At 42.3% G+C, this 24,768-nt stretch overlaps 1 protein-coding gene across 2 annotated transcripts in view; it reads right to left on the minus strand.

Moving 5' to 3' along the window:
• drosha (drosha ribonuclease III) overlaps nt 1-24,310 on the minus strand; it is a 157,244-nt gene extending 132,934 nt beyond the window's left edge. Inside the window, exons 1-15 of one of the 2 annotated variants that reach the window (XM_036935298.1) lie at nt 23,891-24,310; nt 22,032-22,992; nt 21,632-21,700; nt 20,812-21,151; nt 20,360-20,501; nt 19,625-19,797; nt 18,813-18,893; nt 18,595-18,681; nt 14,520-14,606; nt 13,036-13,107; nt 11,610-11,691; nt 7,876-7,950; nt 7,358-7,527; nt 6,861-6,985; nt 4,464-4,563 (exon numbers count right to left, since the gene is read on the minus strand). In XM_036935298.1, the coding sequence (XP_036791193.1) occupies nt 4,464-4,563; nt 6,861-6,985; nt 7,358-7,527; nt 7,876-7,950; nt 11,610-11,691; nt 13,036-13,107; nt 14,520-14,606; nt 18,595-18,681; nt 18,813-18,893; nt 19,625-19,797; nt 20,360-20,501; nt 20,812-21,151; nt 21,632-21,700; nt 22,032-22,990 (2,562 nt within the window). In that variant the 5' untranslated portion in view covers nt 22,991-22,992; nt 23,891-24,310. Of the gene's footprint in view, nt 1-4,463; nt 4,564-6,860; nt 6,986-7,357; nt 7,528-7,875; nt 7,951-11,609; nt 11,692-13,035; nt 13,108-14,519; nt 14,607-18,594; nt 18,682-18,812; nt 18,894-19,624; nt 19,798-20,326; nt 20,502-20,811; nt 21,152-21,631; nt 21,701-22,031; nt 22,993-23,890 lie in introns of both variants that reach the window. The other variant, XM_036935297.1, reaches the window with a different exon arrangement.
• Between the last annotated feature and the right edge of the window lie 458 nt (nt 24,311-24,768).

Consider the following 24,768-nt stretch of genomic DNA (forward strand, 5'->3'; position numbering starts at 1 on the left):
CCTTAATGGCTTAATTAACTCAGGAACCACACCTGCGTAGAAGCACATAATTTTAATATACTTTGTATCCCTCATCTACTCAAGTGTTCCCTTTATTTTTGCAGTTACTTGGATCTCTGTCAAAGTGCCGAAGTTACCCATGATACAGTCAAATGGAAATGGCAGGATTTTCTGTCGACGGCAAGGAAAGAAAACATTAAGAAATACCATCCCACTTTGACCTGCGAATCAAAGGGAACACGGTCACACACACTGCCATCCATCAGTGGACAACGGGATAGAGTATCTGTCAGTGAATGAGTATTTGAAATGATTTCATTATTCAAAGAATCATATAACATTTTTTTCGGATATCTGGATAGTCGAAATACATGTTTTACGTCAATGGAATCATTTACGCAAATCGCGTCTGCTTGTTTTAGCAGAAGGGTGGAGGAGGGGCAAGAGAGGAGCCGGCGTGTATGCGGCACAGAGGGAGAGCGAGAAAGTAGCCAAAACGACTCACTAGTTAGACAAACTTGTTACTGCCATAAGTTATCTATCGTACCATCTGGAAGGGCACTCCGATTGAAAAGAATCCCTACGAATACAACGACGAAGTGAATATTTTGTGTCGTCAAAAATAATTGTTTAAATTAATTCAATGAATCATTCAAAGTTAATAATCAACTTTGTATGGCATTGTGGGTAAAATATAAGTTTTGAATTGGATACCTAGTTAACCCTTAAGATACATAATAAAAAAAAATCTCCATCAAAATATGTCAGTTTGAACTAGAGAAATCAGGTTGTCTCAATTCAACGCATCCACCCATGGCGGCCTCCCGCACCTGCGGTGGAAAGTGGCCGAGCTACAGTGGTGTGTCAGACCATGAGACATCCCCAAAAATCGGTCTTCTCACAAGAACGTCTGCAGTATACAAACTGTTAGGCCTACAATTGATTATTACCACTCTATGGAAAGGGGAGGCGCTCAGGAACATGTTGGTGTTCGCCGTGTCAAAAACAAAAAAATTGACTGAGCTTTCTTACATCTCCAAGATATAGGACAGACACCTTCTAACCTTTTTTCTTATGACTTACTTTTCGACTGTCTTTTTTGCCATTAATGAATGTGTTATTCAATGGGTTTCTATGTAGTAGTAAAGGCCAAATTCTATATTTTAATAAATAACCTAAAGGGGTGCTTAGTACCCCCCTGGATTCCAATACTATTTAGGATATTTTAATTACATTATAAGGACATGGAAGTAAGTATTTAGATATTTTTTATTTGAAAAGACATGTAGTTAAATACACTTGGAAAGTATTTGAAAATACTCAAATACATGGACCCAACAAATACATGGACCCAAATACACTACAATTTTGTATTTTTATTTTTGTACCTTTAATTAGCCCATTAATTTTTAAAATTTTTAATTTTATTTAACCTTTAAATTAAAAAAAAAAGTCATTTTAAATTAGAATTTGAAAACACTTTCAAATACTAGACTATTTATAGGAAACGATTTGAAAATACTTTCAAATTCCAATAGAAGTTGTTGATTTGGGCCACATTACTTAAAAATAGACAGAAAATAGGTATTAAAATAACAATAATAGTGTGTGTGTGTGTGTGTGTGTGTTGACAGGCAGCTACGTTTAAAGCATATCAAAGCGGCTGGCCAGGGGTCCTGGATCCTCCAACTGGGGTGCAACACGTCTGTCTCTAGGGGCAGACAGAGGCACCCTCAGGGATTCTCTCTGGGGCAAGAGGCCCCAACACAGCAGAACTGACCCTGCAGTGCATCCCAAAGTCACCTATTTCTTATATAGTGCACTACTTTTGAACAGGGCTCCTAGGGCACCCTATTCCCCGTGTTGTGCAATGCATATGGCTATGGTCAAAAGTAGTGCACTTCATAGGGAAAAGGGTGCAATTGGGGTCTCTGGTCAAGAGAAGTGCACCATGTAGGAAATAGGGCGCCCTTTGGGATGCATACGTTACAGTGAGAAAGGGCCATACAGGCAGTCACCCATCTAGAGCACCAACCAACGTATCTTCTCTGTTGAGATGAAAAGCTTCTTTCCCCAATTTAAGGGCTCTGGTTTGGTCGCAGCGTTCATTTTACACTATTCAGCACAAAAAAAACAGATGAACGTGTACCAGAACTGTGGATGAACAAGTGATACACAAACACTCACAGACACTCACACCCCTAATGAAGTTCCCAGGGGGTTGGGGATAATAGAAGTGTTGCTGTATTGTCATGGGTGGGTGAAGACTCGCTGAAATAGCGGACCCTTGGAAATGGGATGGCCTGGTGTATGTGTGTGGTGAACTAATTGCTCTATAGGTTGACAGTGGGAATATCAGTAACTGTAAGCGACGCTGCCGGAGCACCTAGCCAGTGCTACCTTGAAAACAGGATTAATTGACTGTGCGCTTAAGACACAGACACACAAACAGACACACAGTCTGAGCTGGAGCTTCACCAGCCTCGACAGCAGCTACTTTAGAAAATAACACACAGCTCAACAAAGGCAATAGGAGCAAGCGGAGACAAATTACATATACTGTAGATGAAACGAAGCTATAGACAGACAGTGGTTGCAGCCTTAAATGGCAACCTATTCCCTCCACAGAGCACTAGATTAGAGGTCGACCGATTATGATTTTTCAACGCCGATACCGATTATTGGAGGACCAAAAAAAAAGCCGATAACGATAAATCGGCCGATTTAAAAAAAAAAAAGATGAAAGCTGGTGGTTCCTTTTAACATGAGTCTTCAATATTCCCAGGTCAGAAGTTTTAGGTTGAGGTTATTATAGGACTATTTCTCTCTATACCATTTGTATTTCATATACCTTTAACTATTGGATGTTCTTATAGGCACTTTAGTATTGCCAGTGTAACCGTATAGCTTTCGTCCCTCTCCTCGCCTCTTCCTGGCTCGAACCAGGAACACATTGACAACAGCCACCCTTGAAGCAGCATTACCCATTGCTCCACAAAATCGGCGGCCCTTGCAGAGCAAGGGGAACAACCACTTCAAGTCTCAGAGCGAGTGACGTTTGAAACGCTATTAGCGCGCACCCCGCTAACTAGCTAGCCGTTTCACATCGGTTACACCAATCTAATCTCGGGAGTTGATAGGCTTGAAGTCATAAACAGCGCAATGCTTGAAGCATTGCGAAGAGCTGCTGGCAAACGCACGAAAGTGCTGTTTGAATGAATGCTTACGAGCTTGCTGCTGCCTACCCCCGCTCAGTCAGACTGCTCTATCAAATATCAAATCATAGACTTAATTATATACATAATAACACAGAAATATGATGCCTTAGGTCATTAATATGGTCAAATCCGGACACTATCATATAGAAAATGAAATGTTTATTCTTTCAAGGAAATATGGAACCGTTCCGTATTTTATCTAATGGGTTGCATCCATAACTCTAAATGGAATTGCACAACCTTCAATGTTGTGTCATAATTTCGTAAAATTCTGGCTAATTAGTTCGCAACAAGCCATGCAGTCCAAACTGTTGCATATACCCTGACTCTGCGTGAAATGAACGCAAGAGAAGTGACACAATTCTCCTAGTTTAATATTGCCTGCTAACATGAATTTATTTTAACTAAATATGCAGGTTTAAAAATATATACTACTGTGTATTGATTTTAAGAAAGGCATTGATGTTTATGGTTGGGTACATTCGTGCAACGCTTATGCTTTTTTCGCAAATGCGCTTTTGTTAAATCATCCCCCATTTGGCAAAGTTGGCTGTCTTTGTGAGGAAGAAATGGTCTTCACACAGTTCGCAACGAGCCAGGCGGCCCAAACTGCTGATCAATTATCAGCAGTTTGGGCCGCCTGGCTCAAATGATTATGATAAATTAACAGGCACCGCATCGATTATATTCAACGCAGGACAAGCTAGATAAACTAGTAATATCATCAACCATGTGTAGTTAACTAGTGATTATGTTAAGATTGATTGTTTTTTATAAGATATGTTTAATGCTAGCTAGCACCTTACCTTGGCTCCTTGCTGCACTCACATAACAGCCTGCCATGCAGTCTCTTCGTGGAGTGCAATGCAATCGGCTATGATCGGTGTCCAAAAATGCCGATTACCGATTGTTATGAAAACTTGAAATCGGCCCTAATTAAATCGGCCATTCCGATTAATCGGTCGACCTCTACACTAGATATCCCCAGGGCCCATATGGCTCTGGTCAAAAGTAATGCACTATTTAGGGGATAGGTTTGCCATTTGGGACCCATACAGTGAATGGGGCATCAAGAGATCAGGACCTCAGCACACGGTTACAATCTGGTGTTAGATGGTTCTGGTAATTACACTAGCACACGTTTCAGCCTCACGCTCCTGTGAAATTACAATTGCATGAAGCTGGCATGAGTCATACTTAAATATAATGAGGCCAGGGAGATGTACTGTAGTGTGTGGTACCCACCTCCCTCTGTGTTAGCTTCTGCTTGTCTATCTGCTTGACCTTGGGGCTGTTAGCCAGCAGGTGGCGTAGTTTCACATAGCTCTTCCACAGCTTCTGGTACCTGGGGGGGCAGAAGTCAAGCTGAGGCTCAGAACAACACATCAATATTTCAACAGCACCGACCATTATTAAACATCATTTAACAGTAGCCTCCAGACATTACTCCATTAGTCTGCTCTGTGTGTGTGTGTGTTGTGGACTGGGATGACTCTTCTGTAAGCCTCCTGTTTCAGACCAGAGAGGCCGGTGAGGCCACTTTCACCCACCCAGGCATTACAGATAAAACAGTTTATAAGCGCTGGTTGGTTGTTGTAAGACTAGTTGTAAGACACTCACTGTTCACTCTTCTGTAAAGTGCTGCAGTTACATGTGTGTGTGTGTGGCAAGGGAAGGGAAGTCTCTCCAAATGCCACAATAACAATCTATTATATTAGGTTTTGGTCTTAGTTTGCTTTTGAAAAGGACACTGTTGTGGGATAGGTGATAATGATGGACCATTGAAAAACCTCCTCAGATGGACTGACTCTAGTAACGAGACTGAGGGAGACGAACTGTGACTGCCCATCTCTGACCGCTTCTCTCCATTAAGGCTCTTTCCTCATTTATAGACGAAATTATTCAATTATATGAGTAGCGGCCGGCTGGACAGGGAGAGAGAGAAAGAGAGAGAGAGAGAGAGAGAAACATGCAGTAGAGAGGACTGGAGATGAGAGGAATTATAATTAGGGAGTTTTAATACGGCGACTTCATTAGTGAACGGTGCAGAGGGAGACTGAGTCAGAGTCGGCTTTACCGCCGTGATTACCGGCTCACCACCGGCCTAACGGCGTGTGTTTGTACGGTCGGCAGCCGGGGGCCGCGGCAGAGAAGAGGAGGGCAGGGTGAAGCTGCAGCCTGGGAGGCCTCCCTCCCCAACCCGCTCACATGACCTTTCAGAAGATCCATTCTGTGCTCTCAGGGTGCCACAGGCTGGTGTGTGTCTGCCACAAACTCTTTCATTAACATATGCTGCATGCCTGCCGTCGCTCTCTCGTTTACACTCGTTCCCCACCTTCTGCTTCTAACTCCTCTTTCGCTCTCTTTTTCTTTCACTCCCTCTATCAGTCCCTCCATAGAGATACTGTGGTTAGAACGACCCAAAACATTATTTTCTAAGGCAAGGAAACAGGAAGGGACAGCTTAAGATATGCAGCCGTGTCCTCTCTTTTCCTCTCTCCCCCACTCACTCTCCTCTCTGTGGCATTGCCATCAATGCAATTAAAGCCAACTGTCGTTAATGATGTCCCCATCCGCCCATAAATTTGTCGTCTGCGGCTTCGAGGTTTGAGGGGAGTGTGCGCACGTGTGTGACCACAGCAAGAGAGCACAGAGACAGACTGAAGGTCGGACATCCCTAACATTATGAAAAGGTGACTAACATCACTCAAATGACACAGACCTGAGCAGATACACAATACTGGCAGGGATTCATAATGAGAAGATCTCTCCTGTTTACCTATAAAGCCTTCTATCCCTCATCATCGGCATCTATTCCCTTCATAGTGCACTACTTTTGACCCGGGCTCAAGTCAAAAGTAGTGCACTATAAAGTGAATAGGGTGCCATTCGGGATGGGCCCCTAATCTTCTTAAAGTATCTGACAGGAACACTGTCACAGGACACAGATAAGAGACACAGACAAAAAAGAGAAACTAGTCGAAGAGTTTCACTTGTGATTGGCGCTTTGTTTTGGTTGTTATTGTTGCTTTCTCTACACTTCGGAGACGATAGCAGAGGATAATTTAATATACAGTAAGCTTTTGGTAATTATGCACAGGCACAGTACAGTATTCCCTCTACTCCTCTGTGTGTGTGTGTGTGTGTGTGTGTGTGTGTGTGTGTGTGTGTGTGTGTGTGTGTGTGTGTGTGTGTGTGTGTGTGTGTGTGTCATTACTATTCACGAGACAAACCGTGCCGTTCCCACGGCGACAGCGCCCGGTGGAACCTTAGGACCCCGTGACAACGCATTTGAAAATGTCACGCCAATCTTTCTCTCCCACTCGCTCTCCGACATTCCCCCTCTCAACACAGAAGAGTGCCACCATCAACCGTCCTGTGAGAGATGCTTTGAATAAGCAGTGTGGGGAACGGGGGAGAAGGGAGGGAAAGGAGTGTGTCTTGAGGGAGGGGGAGTATACAGTAGTGTTTGTGGGCGGGGAGGATCAGAGGCAGGGGGGAGTGTAGTATAGGTCCTGGGTGGTTGGCGAGTTACGGGGAGGGGGCCTCTGGCGTAGCGGAGCTGGGCAATAGGTGGTGGGAAGAGATCCTGGATGGTGAGGGGGTGGGGTTGGGGTTTGTGGGTTACAGGGAGGATCTTACTGGGGGTCTCCAGCGTAGCTGAGCTGGGCGGGCCGGATCCCGAAGTGGACGATGATGGGGAAGGTGATGACCTCTGGATTGAACTGCTCTCTGTCCAGCTGGTCAATACGCACAGAGCTAGGCTTCTGAAACAACAACACAAAGACTTTGAGACCAGGGAACATATGGATAAAGTGTCTCAGAGTAATGATCTAGGATCTGTCCATACAAATCGTATTTATTATAGTCTAAAAAGCTAAACTGATCCTACACCAGCACTCCTACTCGGAGACGCTTGACACACAGACTCAGATCCTATCAGACTTTGGTAAGTACATTGTTGTGTTATGTTACAAAAAGAGCATGTAAATTCATGGAAATGTGCACTCAAAAGGGCAAACCCTGCCAATCTAGCACTCTATCAATCACAGGCACACACCCTATGGATCCTGTTGCACTTTATGGAATAGGGTGCCATTTTGAATACAGTCCATGAAAGTGCTCTTATCCTCTCTCACCATGCCAGGGTTGGTGACGATCATGCCCTTGCACTCCTCTGCGTACTTCTGCCACTTCAGTTCCTCCCACTGCAGCATGTCAGCTATCTCCTCCTCAGGGACCAGAGGCTTGGAGCTCCGCAGGAGGTAGAGGAGAACCTGGTGCATGGAGAGCACCTCCTTACCACCGTCTAACAGGGAGGGACAAACACAGAGATCATGAGATACACAGATAAACACATACACACAAAGAAACAAGACCGACAGACAGAAACACAGAGAACATACAAGACACACACACGGTCAAATACGCAATCAGGTCTAGACACTCATGCAAAACTGATTGATCTCCATTTACAAAATGTTTGCATGGACAGATACACGGAAAATCCATAGATCTGAATCTCAACGCATTAAGAGGACAACTCATGTGTACACACACACACACTCATGCACACAAAGTACAAACAACAGCATGCAGTACCAACATTCTCCAGCAGAGAGAGAGAGAGAGATTTCTGAAGAAGGGACAGTCTCACCAGGTAAGAAGCGGACAAAGCGAGGCATGAAGTGGAACTTCTGACATCCAGGAGATTGGTTGTCCCACTCTGGACCTGCGTGGGGAAACAATAAAGATACTGAAAATAAGATGAACCGTTTACACCTTTAGTCTAGAAATCTAATTTTATTTGGTCGTATACACATTTTGCAGATGTTATCGCAGGTGCATCGAAATGATTATGTTTCAAGCTCCAACAGTACAGTACACCTAACAATACACACAAATTGAAACACAAAAAAATTTAAATAAAGAAATATATACAAAACAAGCAGTGTCAGAGTCCGGAATATACACTACCGGTCAAAAGTTTTAGAAGGCTTTTTCTTTATTTTTACTATTTTCAACATTGTAGAATTTTAGTAAAGACATTAAAACTATGAAAGAACACATATGGAATCATGTAGTAACCAAAAAAAGTGTTAAACAACTCCAAATATATTTTAGATTCTTCAAAGTAGCCACCCTTTGCCTCGATGACAGCTTTGCACACTCTTGGCATTCTCTCAACCAGCTTCACCTGGAATGCTTTTCCAACAGTCTTAAAGGAGTTCCCACATATGCTGAGCACTTGTTGGCTGCTTTTCCTCCACTCTGCGGTCTGACTTATCACAAACCATCTCAATTGGGTTGAGGTCGGGGGATTGTGGAGGCCAGGTCATCTGATGCAGCACTCCATCACTCTCCTTCTTGGTCAAATAGCCCTCACACAGCCTGGAGGTGTGTTGGGTCATTGCCGGGGCTGGAAACTCTAATAAACTTATCCTCTGCAGCAGAGGTAACTCTGGGTCTTCCTTTCCTGTGGCGGTCCTCATAGGGACAGTTTCATCATATCGCTTGATGGTTTTTGCGACTGAAATGTTCCTTATTGACTGACCTTCATGTCTTAAAGTACTGATGCACTGTAGTTTCTCTTTTCTTATTTGAGCTGTCCTTGCCATAATATGAACTTGGTCTTTTACCAAATAGTGCTACCTTCTGTTTAACCCCCTACCTTGTCAAAACGCAACTGATTGGCTCAAATGCATTGAGGAAATACATTTCACAAAATAACTCAAAAATAAGGCAATTGAAATGCATTCCAGTAGACTACCTCATGAAGCTGGTTTATTTTTCCATTATTTTACCAGGTAAGTTGACTGAGAACACGTTCTCATTTGCAGCAACGACCTGGGGAATAGTTACAGGGGAGAGGAGGGGGATTAATGAGCCAATTTTAAACTGGGGATTATTAGGTGACCATGATGGTTTGAGGGCCAAATTGTGAATTTTGCCAGGACACCGGGGTTAACACCCCTACTCTTACGATAAGTGCCATGGGATCTTTAATGACCTTTAATGAGAGTCAGGACATCTGAAAGACAGCACCCTACACAGGGCAGTGTAGGGTATTAGGATATTTTTTTTAGACCAGAGGAAAGAGTGCCTCCTACTGGCACTCCAACACCACTTCCAGCAGCATCTGGTCTCCCATCCAGGAACTGACCAGGACCAACCCTGCTTAGCTTCAGAAGCAAGCCAGCAGTGGTATGCAGGGTGGTATGCTGCTGGTCGAGAAAATGCCAAGAGTCATCAAGGCAAAGGGTGGCTTTTCGAAGAAACTCAAATGTTTGTTGAACACTTTTTTTGGTTACTACATGATTCCATGTGCTATTTCATAGTTTTGATGTCTTCACTATTATTCTACAATGTAGAAAATAGTAAAAATAAAGAAAAACTCTTCAATGAGTAGGTGTTCTATAACTTTTGACGAGTAGTGTATATATACACAAAAGTACATGGACACCACCCTTTGACTATTTCAGCCACACCCATTGCTGACAGGTGTATAAAATTGAGCACACAGCCATGCAATCTCCATAGGACAAACGACGGCAGTAGAATGGCCATACTGAAGAGCTCAGTGACTTAACGTGGCACCAACATAGGATTGCCACCTTTCCAAAAAGTCAGTTTGTCAAATTTCTGCCCTGCTAGATCTTCCCCGGTCAATTGTAAGTGCTGTATTTGTAAAGTGGAAATGTCTAGGAGCAACCATGGCTGAGCCGCAAAGTGGTATGCCACACAAGCGCACAGGACGGGATCGCCGAGTGCTGAAATGCGTAAAAATCACCTGTCCTCGGTTGCCATTCACACTACCAAGTTCCAAACTGCCTCTGGAAACAATATATACACACTACCGTTCAAAAGTTTGGGGTCACTTAGAAATGTCCTTGTCTTTGAAAGAAAAGCACATTTTCTGTGCATTAAAATAGCATTCATTTTTTATTATTTTTTTTAAAATTTTACCCCTTTTTCTCCCCAATTTTCATGGTATCCAATTGTTGTAGTAGCTACTATCTTGTCTCATCGCTACAACTCCCGTACGGGCTCGGGAGAGACGAAGGTTGAAAGTCATGCGTCCTCCGATACACAACCCAACCAAGCCGCACTGCTTCTTAACACAGCACGCATCCAACCCGGAAGCCAGCCGCACCAATGCGCCGGAGGAAACACCGTGCACCTGGCCACCTTGGTTAGCGCACACTGCGCCCAGCCCGCTACAGGAGTCGCTGGTGCGCGATGAGACAAGGACATCCCTACCGACCAAGCCCTCCCTAACCCGGGCGACGCTAGGCCAATTGTGCGTCGCCCCACGGACCTCCCGGTCGCGGCCGGTTACGACAGAGCCTGGGCGCGAACCCAGGGACTCTGATAACTGGCGCTGCAGTACAGCGCCCTTAACCAAAATAGCATTAATTTGATCAGAAATACAGTGTAGACATTGTTAATGTTGTAAATGACTATTGTAGCAGGAAACTGCAGATTTTTTATGGAATATCTACATAGGTGTACAGAGTCTGATTGATTGAGTCCCATTATCAGCAACCATCACTCCTGTGTTCCAATGGCACATTGTGTTAGCTAATCCAAGTTAATCATTTTAAAAAGGCTAACTGATCATTAGAAAACCCTAATGCAATTATGTTAGCAAAGCTGAACAATGTTGTTCTGATTAAAAAAGCAATAAAACTGGCCTTCTTTAGACTAGTTGAGTATCTGGAGCAATCAGCATTTGTGGGTTCGATTACAGGCTCAAAATGGCCAGAAACAAAGAACTATCTCAGACTAAGAACTCGTCAGTCTATTCTTGTTCTGAGAAATGAAGGCTATTCCTTGTGAGAAAATGTCAAGAAACTAAAGATCTGGTACAACGCTGTGTACTACTCCCTTCACAGAACAATGCTAACTGGCTCAAACCAGAATAGAAAGAGTGGGAGGCCCCGGTGCACAACTGAGCAAGGGGACAAGTACATTAGAGTGTCTAGTTTGAGAAACAGATGCCTCACAAATCCTCAACTGGCAGCTTCATTAAATAGTACCCGCAAAACACCAGTCTCAACGTGTATGTATATATATATATATATATATATATATATATATATATATATATATATATACACACATACACACACATACATATACACACACTATTTAACAGTCTGATGGACTCTTGGTCCCAGATTTGATGCACCTGTACTAGAATGCGGAAACAGGCGGTAGCGGACAAACAATGAGGCCGTGGCAAACAATGATTGAGTTGGAGAAGTGCGCGGCCAAGCGGTCATGGGTGAACAGGGAGTACAGGTGCCTTTCCCCTAGTGCCTAGGTATAGGGGCTGGGGGATAGGAGGTAATGGGTAGGAGCTAGTGGGTAGTATGGTGTGTTGTTCACCTGTGAGGTTCCAGTCATAGAGCTCCAGTATATCCTGGAATAGGTAGGAAGAGAACAGCTCCAGTCCTTTCACACAGTAGTTCTGAACATGGAAATAGGGAAACAAAGGGTTATTTATCTCTCTCATATATATATATATATATATATATATATATATATATATATATATATATATATATATATATATATATATATATATATATATATATATATATATATAACCTGATAGCCAAATCTAGTTCTCCTTATCAGGCCATTCAGCTGGTGTAGGTTAAAAACAACCTCTACTTCTTTACGGCCTTGGGTGAGAAGACTGCGGGGGGGGGGGGGGGGCTAACCAGAAGAACAACAGCCTTTTAACTCCAATTACAGTGGATAAAGCAATTGCGAGAGACCCCAAACAATTTGAAAACAAATCAAATGTTGATACTATTTTGTGATCTATTGCCACAAGAAAACGGTAGACAGTGAAAAACTGTTGTACTTTAAACCAGTGGTGTAAAGTACCTAAGTAAAAATACAATAGAAGTACTAAAGTTTTTTGGGGGGCAGGAATCTGTACTTTACTATTTGTATTTTTGACAACTTTTACTTTACTACATTCCTAAAGAAAATAATGGACTTTTTAATCCATACATTTTCCCTGACACTCAAAAGTACTAGTTACAATCTGAAAGCTTAGCAGTACAGGAAAATGTTTGAGAGAGCATCCCTAGTCATCCCTACTGCCTCTGATCTGGCAGACACACTAAACACAAATGCTTAGTTTGTAAATTATGTCTGAGTGTTGGAGTGTCAACTTTTACTTTACTACATTCCTAAAGAAAATAATGGACTTTTTAATCCATACATTTTCCCTGACACTCAAAAGTACTAGTTACAATCTGAAAACTCACTAAACACAAATGCTTAGTTTGTAAATTATGTCTGAGTGTTGGGCTGTCAAAAATAAATAAAAAATAACAATAATAAATGAAATCGTGCCTTCATGTTTGCTTAATATAAGGAATTTCAGCATTTACTTTTACTCAAGTATGAGAGCTGATTACTTTTTCCCACCACTGTACTTAAGTACATTAAAACCAGATACTTTTACTCAAGTACTATTTTACTGGGATACCTTCACTTTTACTTTAGTCATTTTCTATTAAGGTATCTTTACTTTTACTCAAGTAGGGCAATGGAGTCCTTTTTCCACCTCTAACTATTTGCACATCGTTACAATATTGTACATAGCCATATGACATTTGAAATGTCTCTATTCCTTTGGAACTTTTAAGAGTGTAATGTTTAATGTGAATTTATTTATTATTTAGTTCACTTTTGTTTATTATCTATTTCACTTGCTTTGGCAAACATATATGTTTCCCATACCAATAAAGCCCTTTGAACTGAGAGGGGAGAGAGAAAGAGGGGCTTTACTGACCTCTGGTGTCATCTCTTCAATAAAGTGAATGGTGTAATCTATGTTGAAACGAATCACTCTGCACAATGGAATCTGGGATGATGAAAGAGAAGGGGGGGGGGGGGGGGGGGGGAGAGTAGAGGAACACTCATTACCATGATGTTAGACAGAGGTTACAGCTTTTCAAGAAAACTCATTAAAACCTCATCTCCATAAGCAGCGGCCCAAAATCACACACACACTGACAGAGTAACACAAACACACACAGTAATGTGCACACACTGGACACCAAACACACACAGAACACACACCCAACACACACATACCGAACACAAACAACCCACACGCGGTAACTCTTTACCCACGGCTTTTGAACGTTAAGTGACTCCAATCTCTTTAAGGAGATAAGCCTGCTCTTCCATGTTTAATCTCCCAGTTACATGCTCTTTGTTGTCTGAACGGGAGTCCATTTTGGAGGATTAACCTGGCCCACCGTATATCATGCAGTGGTGCCCACCCCTCTAGCTAACTAGCAGGGGCTAATATCGCTGCGTTCTGGAGTCTCTAATCCCCAGACCCTCTGTAATGAAAGGTTTTTCAAGGGGTTGTTTAAATTATCCCGTGGTAATCTGGGTTTAATTCTCGCCAAATTCTTTTCAAATTGGAACTATTGACCGAATATGCGCATTTCGCGTCATTATTTAAACACACACAAATATTCAAACACACAACTCTCTCAATCACTGCCTTATTCAGCTAGGCCTTGTCTGCCATCGATTTGCCATCCTTTTGGGACAAAAATGTATATGAAAGAACCTAATACAGTTCAACTTGGCTTGCCTTTCATGCCTTCCCCTGAAACTCTGAAGCCCCCCTGGGGTGGCGCGCCTCAATTTTGAAAACCTCTGCTAAAGAGGGATCCTCTGTCGATACGTATGAGGCCTTTAAAGTCCCAACCGCTGTTATATTTGACAGTTACTGATGGGCCTTTAAAAGTAGAGAGGGAGGTAGTGGACTTAAAACCCAAGGTCGCCATCAGCAGTGTGGCCGAAAAGGAAAGTAGAGTGCTTCCCAAATGGTACCCTGACCAGGGTCCATAGGGTGCCATTTAGGAAACAGACTAATTTTGTCTGAGGTTGACTCTGGAACAAAGGAGAGGACCGACGCGAAATGCAGATTTTAAGTTGCTGGGTTTTTTTTAAGCTGGCCGCTGGCTCTGAATTATTAATGGATGCTTTGCTTTATAAACCTGCCTGTAGGGACGGACAGAATATTCATATTACGCAGGACACACAGGCAGCTGACGCGGCACAGGTTGTCCCATCGGAGGACACGAGGGAGAAAGGAAAGGCAACAGAAGAGCTGTGTGTTGAGCTATGCATATACTTTAAAACAGGCCTTGTTAAATAAAGGTTAAATAAAAACATTTAAAATAGTAATCAAGAGAGAAAGATCAAAGAGAGCAGAGGGTATGATGGCAGGATGGATCATTGCATGGTGCTTACGTTAGTGAGAGGCATGTGGGAGAAGAGGGAGAAGCCTTCGAACAGGTACTCATGGTCATCGTACTCGATAACCGTAGGCCTGTCTGTCTGGGAACAACACACACCAAAAAATGTCAGGATGAAGTCTGATGTAACTTTAAGAGAAATCTATGGTCATGGTTTTTGGGTCCAGCTACAGTGGTTCCTCCTTTAAAAGTTTGGTCATACTCCAGCACCCCTTGTGGGCTGCTGCAGCATTCTGTGGCACTTTATTTATTTGTCAGATATTTTTTACATTAATGCCAGTTAGCGCTAGTTTGACCACCAGAGGGCAACTTGGAGAAGCATTTGATATTCTCCCATATTGGCATTACTAGAGAATTTAAAACATTTTTTGTAGTAACATAGTACATGGGATTGATCTTAAGAAATGTAGCTTAATTTGATTAATATTATGGTGTTTCGATGCCGAGAAATTTGAAAAACAAAACCCTCGGTTTACGTTAGGATGGAATGGAAAATATTCCGCTGAACAACGTGACGGTTGGGAGTAGGCTACAGTATAAGAGGATTGGAGGATTCTAAATTAATATCTGAGGGAGATAACATTTCCAAACCCTAATTGTAGTGTAACCAATACTCATTTCACCTATGGTAGGCCTACAGTGTATCTACATATATTTTTTTCAATGACGTGGCTCTCTGCCGAAGAATTACATTTAGAGGATTGGAGGATTCTAAATGAGTATCTAAGGGGCATTTTCCGTTAGGATCTGTGAGAATATAAGGGGCATTTATAACATAAATTAATTAATAATAATCGTTAAAGTTTAAAAAGTAATGTTATTTTGGAGATTTAACCTAGAGTGAGCGAGAAAATGGCATTTCTTGAACATGGGGTGAGACATTCTCACTAAATTTGCAAATAAAGCCAGTTATTTAAAATGGTTTATTTCTGGAGAAACCTAACTTGATTATTTAGCAGACATCACCTGCTCATACTCAGTCAACACATATATCTTAATATACATGAACATTTTAGTTTCTCCATGTCTCAGAGCAGCGCGAAACGCTATATATATTCCTTCCCGCTGTGGACGTCTATTTCCGCACCGTTTCGCGCTGCTCTGAGACATGGAGAAACTAAAATGTTCATATATATATATATATATATATATATATAAATAAATAAAATTATATTTTGAAGATTATTTCCTTTAAAAAGAAAATGACAGTGAGCGATTGTAATCTGAAAAAAGGCCAAAACAATTTTTATAAAGGACAAAACATAGCCCTGCTAATAGCCATAATGATGCTGTACAACATAACCATGTGTGTTGAAAAAGTATTTTCCAGTAAGCAACAACTTGTATGACTTCATTAGACAACTTCGTTTCAATATTTCTGTAATTCAGTGATATTTATTCCCATAGTCATTCGTTATGGATCCATAAACAAAATCAACATCTGCATTTTGAAAGAGTATTTTTATAGAAAGCACAAAGATGCTGATGAAGAAATACAGTACTGTACAGTATATGCTTTTACATTTGGATAATAAAGTATTTAGAGGATATAAGCCACCTGCATTTGTTTATGAGGCTACTGTTCAGTCTGACAAGTAAACATAGCCTACAAGATATACTGTAGTAAACATGAGAAAGTGCCTAATTCCTTACATAAGGGAGAGCAGGCCATGTCCAGATTTTCTCGGTGACGTCAAGTACCTTCAATAATGGCTGTACTAGAGAATGCGGGCACGCGGGAGACCGGGGTTTAATTCCCCAACGCGAGGAAGGAGTAGGCTGTCCTTGTAAATAAGAAATTGTTCTTAACTGATTCCATGTGTGTTATTTCATAGTTGTGTTGTCTTCACTATTATTCTACAATGTAGAAAATAGTGAAAATAAAGAAAAATCCTGGAATGAGTAGATGTGTCCAAACTTTTGATTGGTACTTGCTTAATTCATTTGATTAATATTATGGAGTTTCTATTCCAAAAAAAAAACGAAAAACCCTCTGGGTTTCCGTTAGGATGGAACGGAAAATATGGCGCCATACAACGTGACGGGCGGCTGTACAGCACTGGGCTATTTAGCTAAAGAATCCCAATGTCATGCGGGCACGCGGGAGATCGGGGTTCAATTCCCCGACGGGAGGAAGGAGTAGGCTATCCTTGTAAAAATGAATTTGTTCTTAACTGACTTGCCTAGTTAAATAAGGTTACATTAAGAGCATAACCTTTATGCACCCTAATTATTTAATTCCAGTCTAACCAATACCCAAATGGAGATTAGGTAAAAATAAACATCTCATTGATTTATCAAGACCAGTCCCCATGCTTGTCTAAGAGCAGCGCAAAACAGTGCTAAAATAGTTGAACTAATAGATCAATATGCTCTTAAAATAGATAAGACCTACACCACTTTTAACAGCACATTACTCAACACTAGTGAGACTCATGTTGTCTACAGTAGGCCTACAGTAGATCGAAAAATATGATGTGACTCTCCGCCAATAATTACATATGGAGGATTGGAGGTTTCTAAATGAAAACCAAAAGCCACCTGATGGGTCTGGCGGCCAGCACGGGTATCGAACCTGCATCTGTAGCAACGCATTTTCGACTCCGACGCACCCATCCACAAATTATCAAAATACAGAGAGGTGTTGGTAAAGGTACATTGTCCTGCTAATTGCCCATAATGGGCTATTATAATACTGTATATCGTGTCCAGGTCAGGATAAGCAAAACATTTCTTTATTAAAGACTATCAGAAAAATGTTGGTACTTATTTTGATCCAAAGCCATGAATGAGCGATTCACTCAGCTTTATGTAGGCGCTGGCTAAACGACTGTGCCATCAACTTGACTATATATATATATAATAATATTTTGGAGGTTATTTCATTTTCAAAAAAACAAAAGAGAGCGATTGTTATCTGAATAAAGGCCAAAATAATATTTGTGAAAGTCAAAACATTTATTTCCGTTTTTAGAGGGAGAGAAACGCTGGGCCAATTGTGCACCGCCCATAAAGGCCAAAACATAGCCCTGCTAATAGCCATAATGCGCTGTACAACATGAACGTGTGTTTGAAAGAGTATTTTCCAGTAAGAAACAATTTGTTTACCTTCATTAGACAACTTTGTACCAATATTTCTGTAATTCACTGATATTTATTCCCATAGTAATTCGTTATGGATCCATAACAAAAAAAACAATGGCATTTTGAAAGAGTATTTTTATCATTATTTTATTAATGAAAGTATAAAGATGCCATTATTAGTCACATCGTTTTAGTTTGAACGTGCAAACTGGCACTAAGAACAGAACAGCAGGAACGTTTCCAGCCATTATTAGTGCAATGCCCCTTAAAAATTGATTTTGATTTCAAATAACATAAAATAAGCAATAAAAAGGCCATTCTTTAACATGGGGTGAGACATTGTTACTAATTTATAAATAAAGCCAGTTTGTTATTTAAAATTATTTAGCGGGAGAGAAACCAAAAACCTACAGTCATCTCATGGGTCTCCCAGTCAAAGACCGCATGGGTATTGAACCAGCATCTGTAGCAACACAGCTTGCATTGCTATGCAGTGTCTTAGACCGTTGCACCACTCAGGCACTGTACAACATGCCTGGTCGGGAGTGGCCTACAGTACTACAGTAAGAGGATTATTTTTGCTAACAAAATAAAATAATAAAAACCTTAGTGTAACAATTTTTAGTAAGTAATACTGAAGTTGTGCACAATTATCAGTTTCTATTTAGGTTTATGTAACCCATTTATTGTCAGAGACACAGTAGAACCTAAAAGCATAATCAGTGCTCTAACTCCCCCTTGTGCTGGTTTGGAGCAATGAAGTGGTGACGCTGGGTACCGTACTAAACCACAAATTACCTCTAAGTACCGCGGCATAAGCTCGCAACTTTTAAAGGAGGAACCATTGTAGGGCATAACGTTTTTTCCACGACTACGTCACCTTACCAGGACAAACTACAAACTCAAGGTAAGGTCATGTGTTCAGGACAAAAAACTCAGAACTGTGAGAGGGATCAAGATTGAGAGCGAGACAGATGTATTCATACCAGGAAGTTAGTAGGTGGAGACACAGTGATTCTGTAGTGGTAGAGCTTCCCAGAGTTGTTGTTCATCGGACGACATTCCTTCACCGACTGGAGAGCGAGAGAGAGAGTCTTTGTACTAATGTTTAATAGTACAATATCTATCGTTTAGTATTTTAGTGTGAATCAATGCAAGATATTTTAGAAGAGAGTAGGTTGTGTGTGTGTGTGTGTGTGTTTACCTCCTCTCCAGGGTAGATGCTGTGGCGTATCCCTGTGCGTCTGGACTTGGCACTGCACTTACACAACGGCCCATCGTTCATCTGTACACACACACAGGACAGCCATAACCACTATGAACACTCCTCCAAACCGAAGGGAGTTGTGGAATGTGTGTAGTACACAAACACAAGAGGTGATATTTTGACAGCAGGCAAAAGATGTCACCAAAACAGAATGAATCACTTAAAATACACTTATTATAAAACACGTTTGCAATAAAACAGATACAGGATTAAATGATGTGCATTCGTACATCTGCAATGTTTGTTTCCAACACCACATAATTTAAAACCATAGTTACCCTGTCATGGGCATTGTTTAAAAAGGTTTCAAATAAAACGCCATTACAAGTATTTTGGAGGAATATGGTCTCTTCCAACACTAACTATTAGTTTTAGACTAAGATTCTTCAACTGGGTGTACAGGTTTTCATTCCAGGCTTGCATTTAAATCAGGTGTGGTACTGCAGGGCTTGAATTAAACACTGCACAACCCAAGCTCTTCAGGACCAGAGTTGGAGAAGCAGGCTGTGATAGACCATGTTAAGTAAAAACCTGTACTCATAATGCTCAGAGTAGGAGTGGTGATCTACGATCTGGTCCCTCTGTGTACCCCTATTCATTATGATCGAAAAGGCATCCTGCACTATGAAACTAGATTTTTTGAATGAACATTTGATTAGTTTCTTAATTATTACTACAAGGGTCAATCTACCACATCTCCTCGATTAATCAGACATTAAATCAATTAATCAAGTGCAGGAGGTTCTGACCTGTCCTGGGTCGTTGTACCACAGCTCGTCATGCAGACGGTCTGGATGGGCCTTCTTCCTCTTGATCTCAGCGATCACGTCAAACACGTCAGAGTCAGAGCTGCTGGAGCAGGTACTGCCTCCCCCGTCAGACTCGCAGTCTGACTCACTGCTGCTGTGACTGTGGCACTCCTCTGGAACAGACACACAACAACCAGGACACTGTCAGTGGCTAGTGCACAGAGAGAGGTCTCAACACAACCACCACAACACCGACTTTTGGTCACCTGTCTACTCTGGTGTATGGTTTTTACACTTGTTTTTTAATACTAGTTGTTCCTGCAAAAACCAACACCTGGACATATGTAGACACACTCCTGTGCACAGGGTTTCACTTCCTTTTTTGCACTGTCGGTGGCTAGTCCACATACGAGAGGTCTGAACTCACAGCAAAGACAGTAATTGCTACTGAAAACAGGTTGACAAGCCTGAACACTGTGTCAATCTTAGTGCACTAAATGTTGTAGCTAATCACGCTCTCTTTTTAACTCTCCTAGTTGTCGGACAGGGCTGAAGTCATTCCTAATCACATTAAATCAATCTCAGACATGGCAAGTTCTACACAGTTTATAAAGCAGGTTTGACAGTATTTCTTTACTTCATTCAACACAACTGTCATTTTCACATTCCACCGTTACATAACCAGTGTTAGAGTTGAAATACCTTTGGGGATACTATCTGATATCAATACAGTACCGGGCTCCTCATCTAGCTTGGTCTTGGGGGGGTCCCATTTGGGCCGGGCCGACTGAGCACGCTCCTGTCTCTTGACCAGCTCTTCCTCGAAGCGTTCGTACAGGTCCCTCAGCTTACTGGTCCCCACCACCGTAGAATCACCCTACAGCAACAAAACAGGGTCACACAGAGTTTCAAAAGGCAGTATTGAGAAATTTTAGCAATTGGTTGAAAGACAGTAGAAAGTTGTGGTGGTACAAATCACTGACAGATCAGAGCATTTGTAAATGCCTCAATGATTATCAGAGATATAAGTGTTCATATGGTGTTGTATCCTCAGACATTTTCCAAATACATTTTTGGTGCATACTGTAACAGGAAAATATGAAATTTGGTTACATTTTCATACAGAATTAACCTGTTTGTGTCAAACTAACAAAGTCAGCAAAGAAAAGCCAGCATAAGCCTCCTACCACTTGATCCATGGGATCGCTGGAGTAGTAGTTCTCAGCATGGGTACAGCGGATCCACGCAGGCTTCAGCAACTCATCCTCCTCTCTCTCATCTCCCTCCCCTTTCTCCCTCTCGCCTCTCTCCCTCTCGCCTCTCTCCCTCTCGCCTCTCTCCCTCTCCCTCTCGCCTCTCTCCATCTCTCTCTCCCGGTCTCTATCTATGGAGACTTCAGGCTCTGTGTCTCGGCTCCTGGCGGAGGTATAGCTGCGCTCTCTGTCTCTGCTCATCCCCGGTCCGTCGGACCTCCGGTCCCTCTCCTCCTCCCAACGACCACGCTTCCTCTCTCTGCTGCCTGACCGACTGCAGGGAGAGACACACATAAATGGAGTGGGTAATGGTCACATTGGGAAACAAAGCAAAGGAGAGAGAGTAGAGACATCCATCTCTGCTCCTACTGTGTAAATAGTTACATTGTGTGCACATAATTGAAATCAAAGACAAGCTAAGTACTTTCCGGGTTCAGTACTATAACTAGGGGATCTATTCGATCCGTATCATGAAAGTACAGCGTTACAGCATGATTGAAATTTAAAGGCAATGTTACCACGTTTGCGGAGACTGCATTCAATCTTCAAAGTTGTATTTGTTGATGCATATATATATATGTATGCTCAATCCAGAATTATCATAAAATGTATATTGTGCAATCCGTAACGCTTCAGCAATACATATTGAATATAGCCCTAGGTGTATATACATGCAAGCAGACACAGATTAAAGGTAAAATTAAATAATTATTAATATATTTTTTTTAATTAAGTAAACGTGAGCATCCATTACCTTCTAGGTCGCTTCCTGTGTCGGTCAGGTGACTGAGACCTCCGACTGTCTCTGTGGCGATGCCTCTCCCTGAGAATACACATACCCGCACACATAGACAGACACACACTTCCCTTAGAACGTACAACATACAGATCCAGATCTGGTATTGAAAGCATTGCATTAAAGCAAACACAGTAACGCATAACATGAGTCCACTGAACACGAGTGTCTGCTAAATCAGGGTTTCCCAACTAGCCACCCATGCACATTTTGTTTTTTGTCCTAGAACTACACAGCTGAAATCAAAAACCAAAACGTGCACCCAGGGGGGCCCCAGGACCGTGTTTGAGAAACACTGTGCTAAATTACCAAAATGTAAATGAGGACATTATACGTTGGGTATGGGACCAACACATACCTGCTGCGTTCTCGACTCCGGTGACGGGTAGGAGGAGTCCTCCCACGCTGTTCGTACTCTGACCGATGTCTCCCTCCCTCCGGCCTGCGTCTGTCCGGACTCCTGCCTCGATCCTTCCCTCTCTGGTTCATGGGGAAGTCCATCTTGTGTCTGTCGCCACCACCACGACTGCCGTAAGCATAGCCACCCTTCTGCTGCCGGAGGTCGTCATGGCGACCCCCTCTGCCTCTCTCCGGCGACCTCTGACTCCTGTCGTCCATTTGCTGTTGCTTCTCAGCCTTATACTGCTGCCCTCCTCCTCCATGAGGACTGTGCCTGAAGCCCCCATGGTCTGGCTTGAAGGAGCTGGGACCCTGGTGGGAGCCGTAGTTCCCTGGGCTAAAGTTGGGCAGAGGAGGGAATGGAGGATGGGAGTAGTTCATGGAGTAGGGGGGTTGATGGTAGCTCATGGACTGTGGAGGCATGGTAGGAGGCATGCCGGGGGGGTGAGGGAAAGGTGGAGGGGGTACGGAGGGCATCATGTAGTGGTAAGCACTCTGAGCTGACACGGGAGACCCAGATATGGAGCTTCCAGAGGTGTTGCCGGCGAGAGGAGGAGGGGGGAAGTTGGGGTGGCTCTGGGGGTTGGGGTTGGGGAAGGGGGGGCGTACGGGGCACTGGCTGAGGGGACTGGCCGTCATACCCCCCTGAGTGGGCACTGGAGGGGGGTATGACATGTAGTCTGAGTGTGCAGTGATGTAACCACCCCCACCACTGTTTCCTTGGCCACCATAGCTGTGAGAGGAGCTGTGCTGGGCCTGGGGGTCGTAGTGGTAGGGGGGCATTGGCGGCTGGGGAGGTGGGGGTCCTAGGTTGGTGGGCCGGTAGTTTTGGTGGGAGCCGTGTTGACCCCCATGTTGACCTGGGGGGGCTCTTCCTCTGGGGCAGCCTCCACCTCCTCGACCCTGATGGAAAGACATACCTACAGGACAACAGGAACAACATGTTTAAATAATCACCAATGTGCACAGTGTCACCAGCTATGGTCCAGGGTGTTAGTGTGCTTCAGCAAGCCACACTAACACCTTGACACACTAACACCTTGGACCAATGTTAAGTGTCACCATGCACAGCATGATTACACAGCACAGACCATCTGAATCAACACTCGATTATCTGTGGACATAAACCACAGTCAAATATAATTGTACTAACAAGTAACTGTACAAGTAACTGTATTGGATAGACGTCATTAGCTTAAGGTATGTGGTTAGTTATGCATTTCAAATGTTGTCCAAAGTCTGTAATGAATTAGCAATCAAGTCAGCCAGTACTGACACCATTGTACTGTGGCGAACGTTAGCTCAAAAGTAGCTAGCTTGCTACAGTAAACGGTGAGTAACGTAGCTTTTTTAAGAAGTTAGCTAGCATGTCCTTTCGGCTACAGTTGAACAACAAACGATGGCAAGCGAACAGCTAACTAGTTATACAAATAAGCAAAGAGGATGGATAGCTAGTTAGCTAGCTAAGTTTACAGTGCACACAAATTAGCAAGTCATAATGACAATAGCTAAATGGGAGGCTAGCTAGCTAGCTGTATGTATTAAACATAAACAAACAAACTAGCTATCGTTTGCTAATTAGCTAGCTGAATCCAATGAAAGCCTTCAAGAGAAGCTAGCTACGTTATCTAACATTACCTTTAGATTTGATAGCTTACTAGCTACACGGAGCCTGATATCAAACTGAAGCGCATCAATAACTGAATGGCATGGAGTGCTCTTGAAACATATAACCTTTAGCTAGTCAAGGGAGATAAAGATATTTTTTTATAAATGACACATAAACATGACTTCTATTCATGTACTTGTTGCAAATACCTTGTTGGTTGAATGGGTTTTGCTGAAAGGTTTTGCTGTGCGTGCAAGCATCTGTGTTTCCAGTCGGAATGCTAAAGAAGATGGACACGCATGACCCAAGGCACACGGGTCATGGCTAGAAGGGATCCAGCTTTTGTCAAATAAACTTCAAAGTTGAAATATTTGGCATTTTACCTAACCCTTTCCGTAACCTTAACCTAATTTTCCTAACCTTCTACGTTAATTCTCCCAACTTGCTGCGTAAATTGTCTTATTATGCTACGAAAAGACAAATCTGACTTCTATTTTACAAAAGCTGCACCCCTTCTAGCCATGAGCAAGGACACCCCTGGTGCCCAAATTGAAGACAAATGTCGCGGAGCTGAGACTCGAGTGACAGTCGTCCTGACGAGCTCTTAGTTCCCAGATAGCTAGATTATGCTGGCTAACTGGCAACAGTCAACAGCAGCATGGGCAGAAATTATGTTCTTATATAAAAAAGTTATTGATTGAGTGACTGGTTGACGCGAAATCTGTATCTAGGTGATTCTGCAAATTCAGGCACTTTGGCCCTGCAAGCTTTCAGAAATTAAAACGTATTGAAACACAATTTTAGCAGTGTTATAATTGTCTTTGATTTGTCTAGAAACAATATCTGATAATGGCTGTGATCGTACTAATCAGGAATTTAAATATTTTTCTCAGACAGCAATAGACAAATGTAATTTCCATCACGTCATTAAACATACATTTTAGTTCTAAATGAAATATACAATTAATTTATAACACATTTCTTATACATTTGTACATTAACTTGTATTGAATATTATTTTAAGTGATTTTGAAGGTTTTCCTAATATTAATAATTCAACATGACGCCTGAATGTATAAACTTGACT

The sequence above is a fragment of the Oncorhynchus mykiss genome, chromosome 11 (genome assembly GCF_013265735.2).
Source record: "Oncorhynchus mykiss isolate Arlee chromosome 11, USDA_OmykA_1.1, whole genome shotgun sequence".
NCBI lineage: Eukaryota > Metazoa > Chordata > Actinopteri > Salmoniformes > Salmonidae > Oncorhynchus > Oncorhynchus mykiss.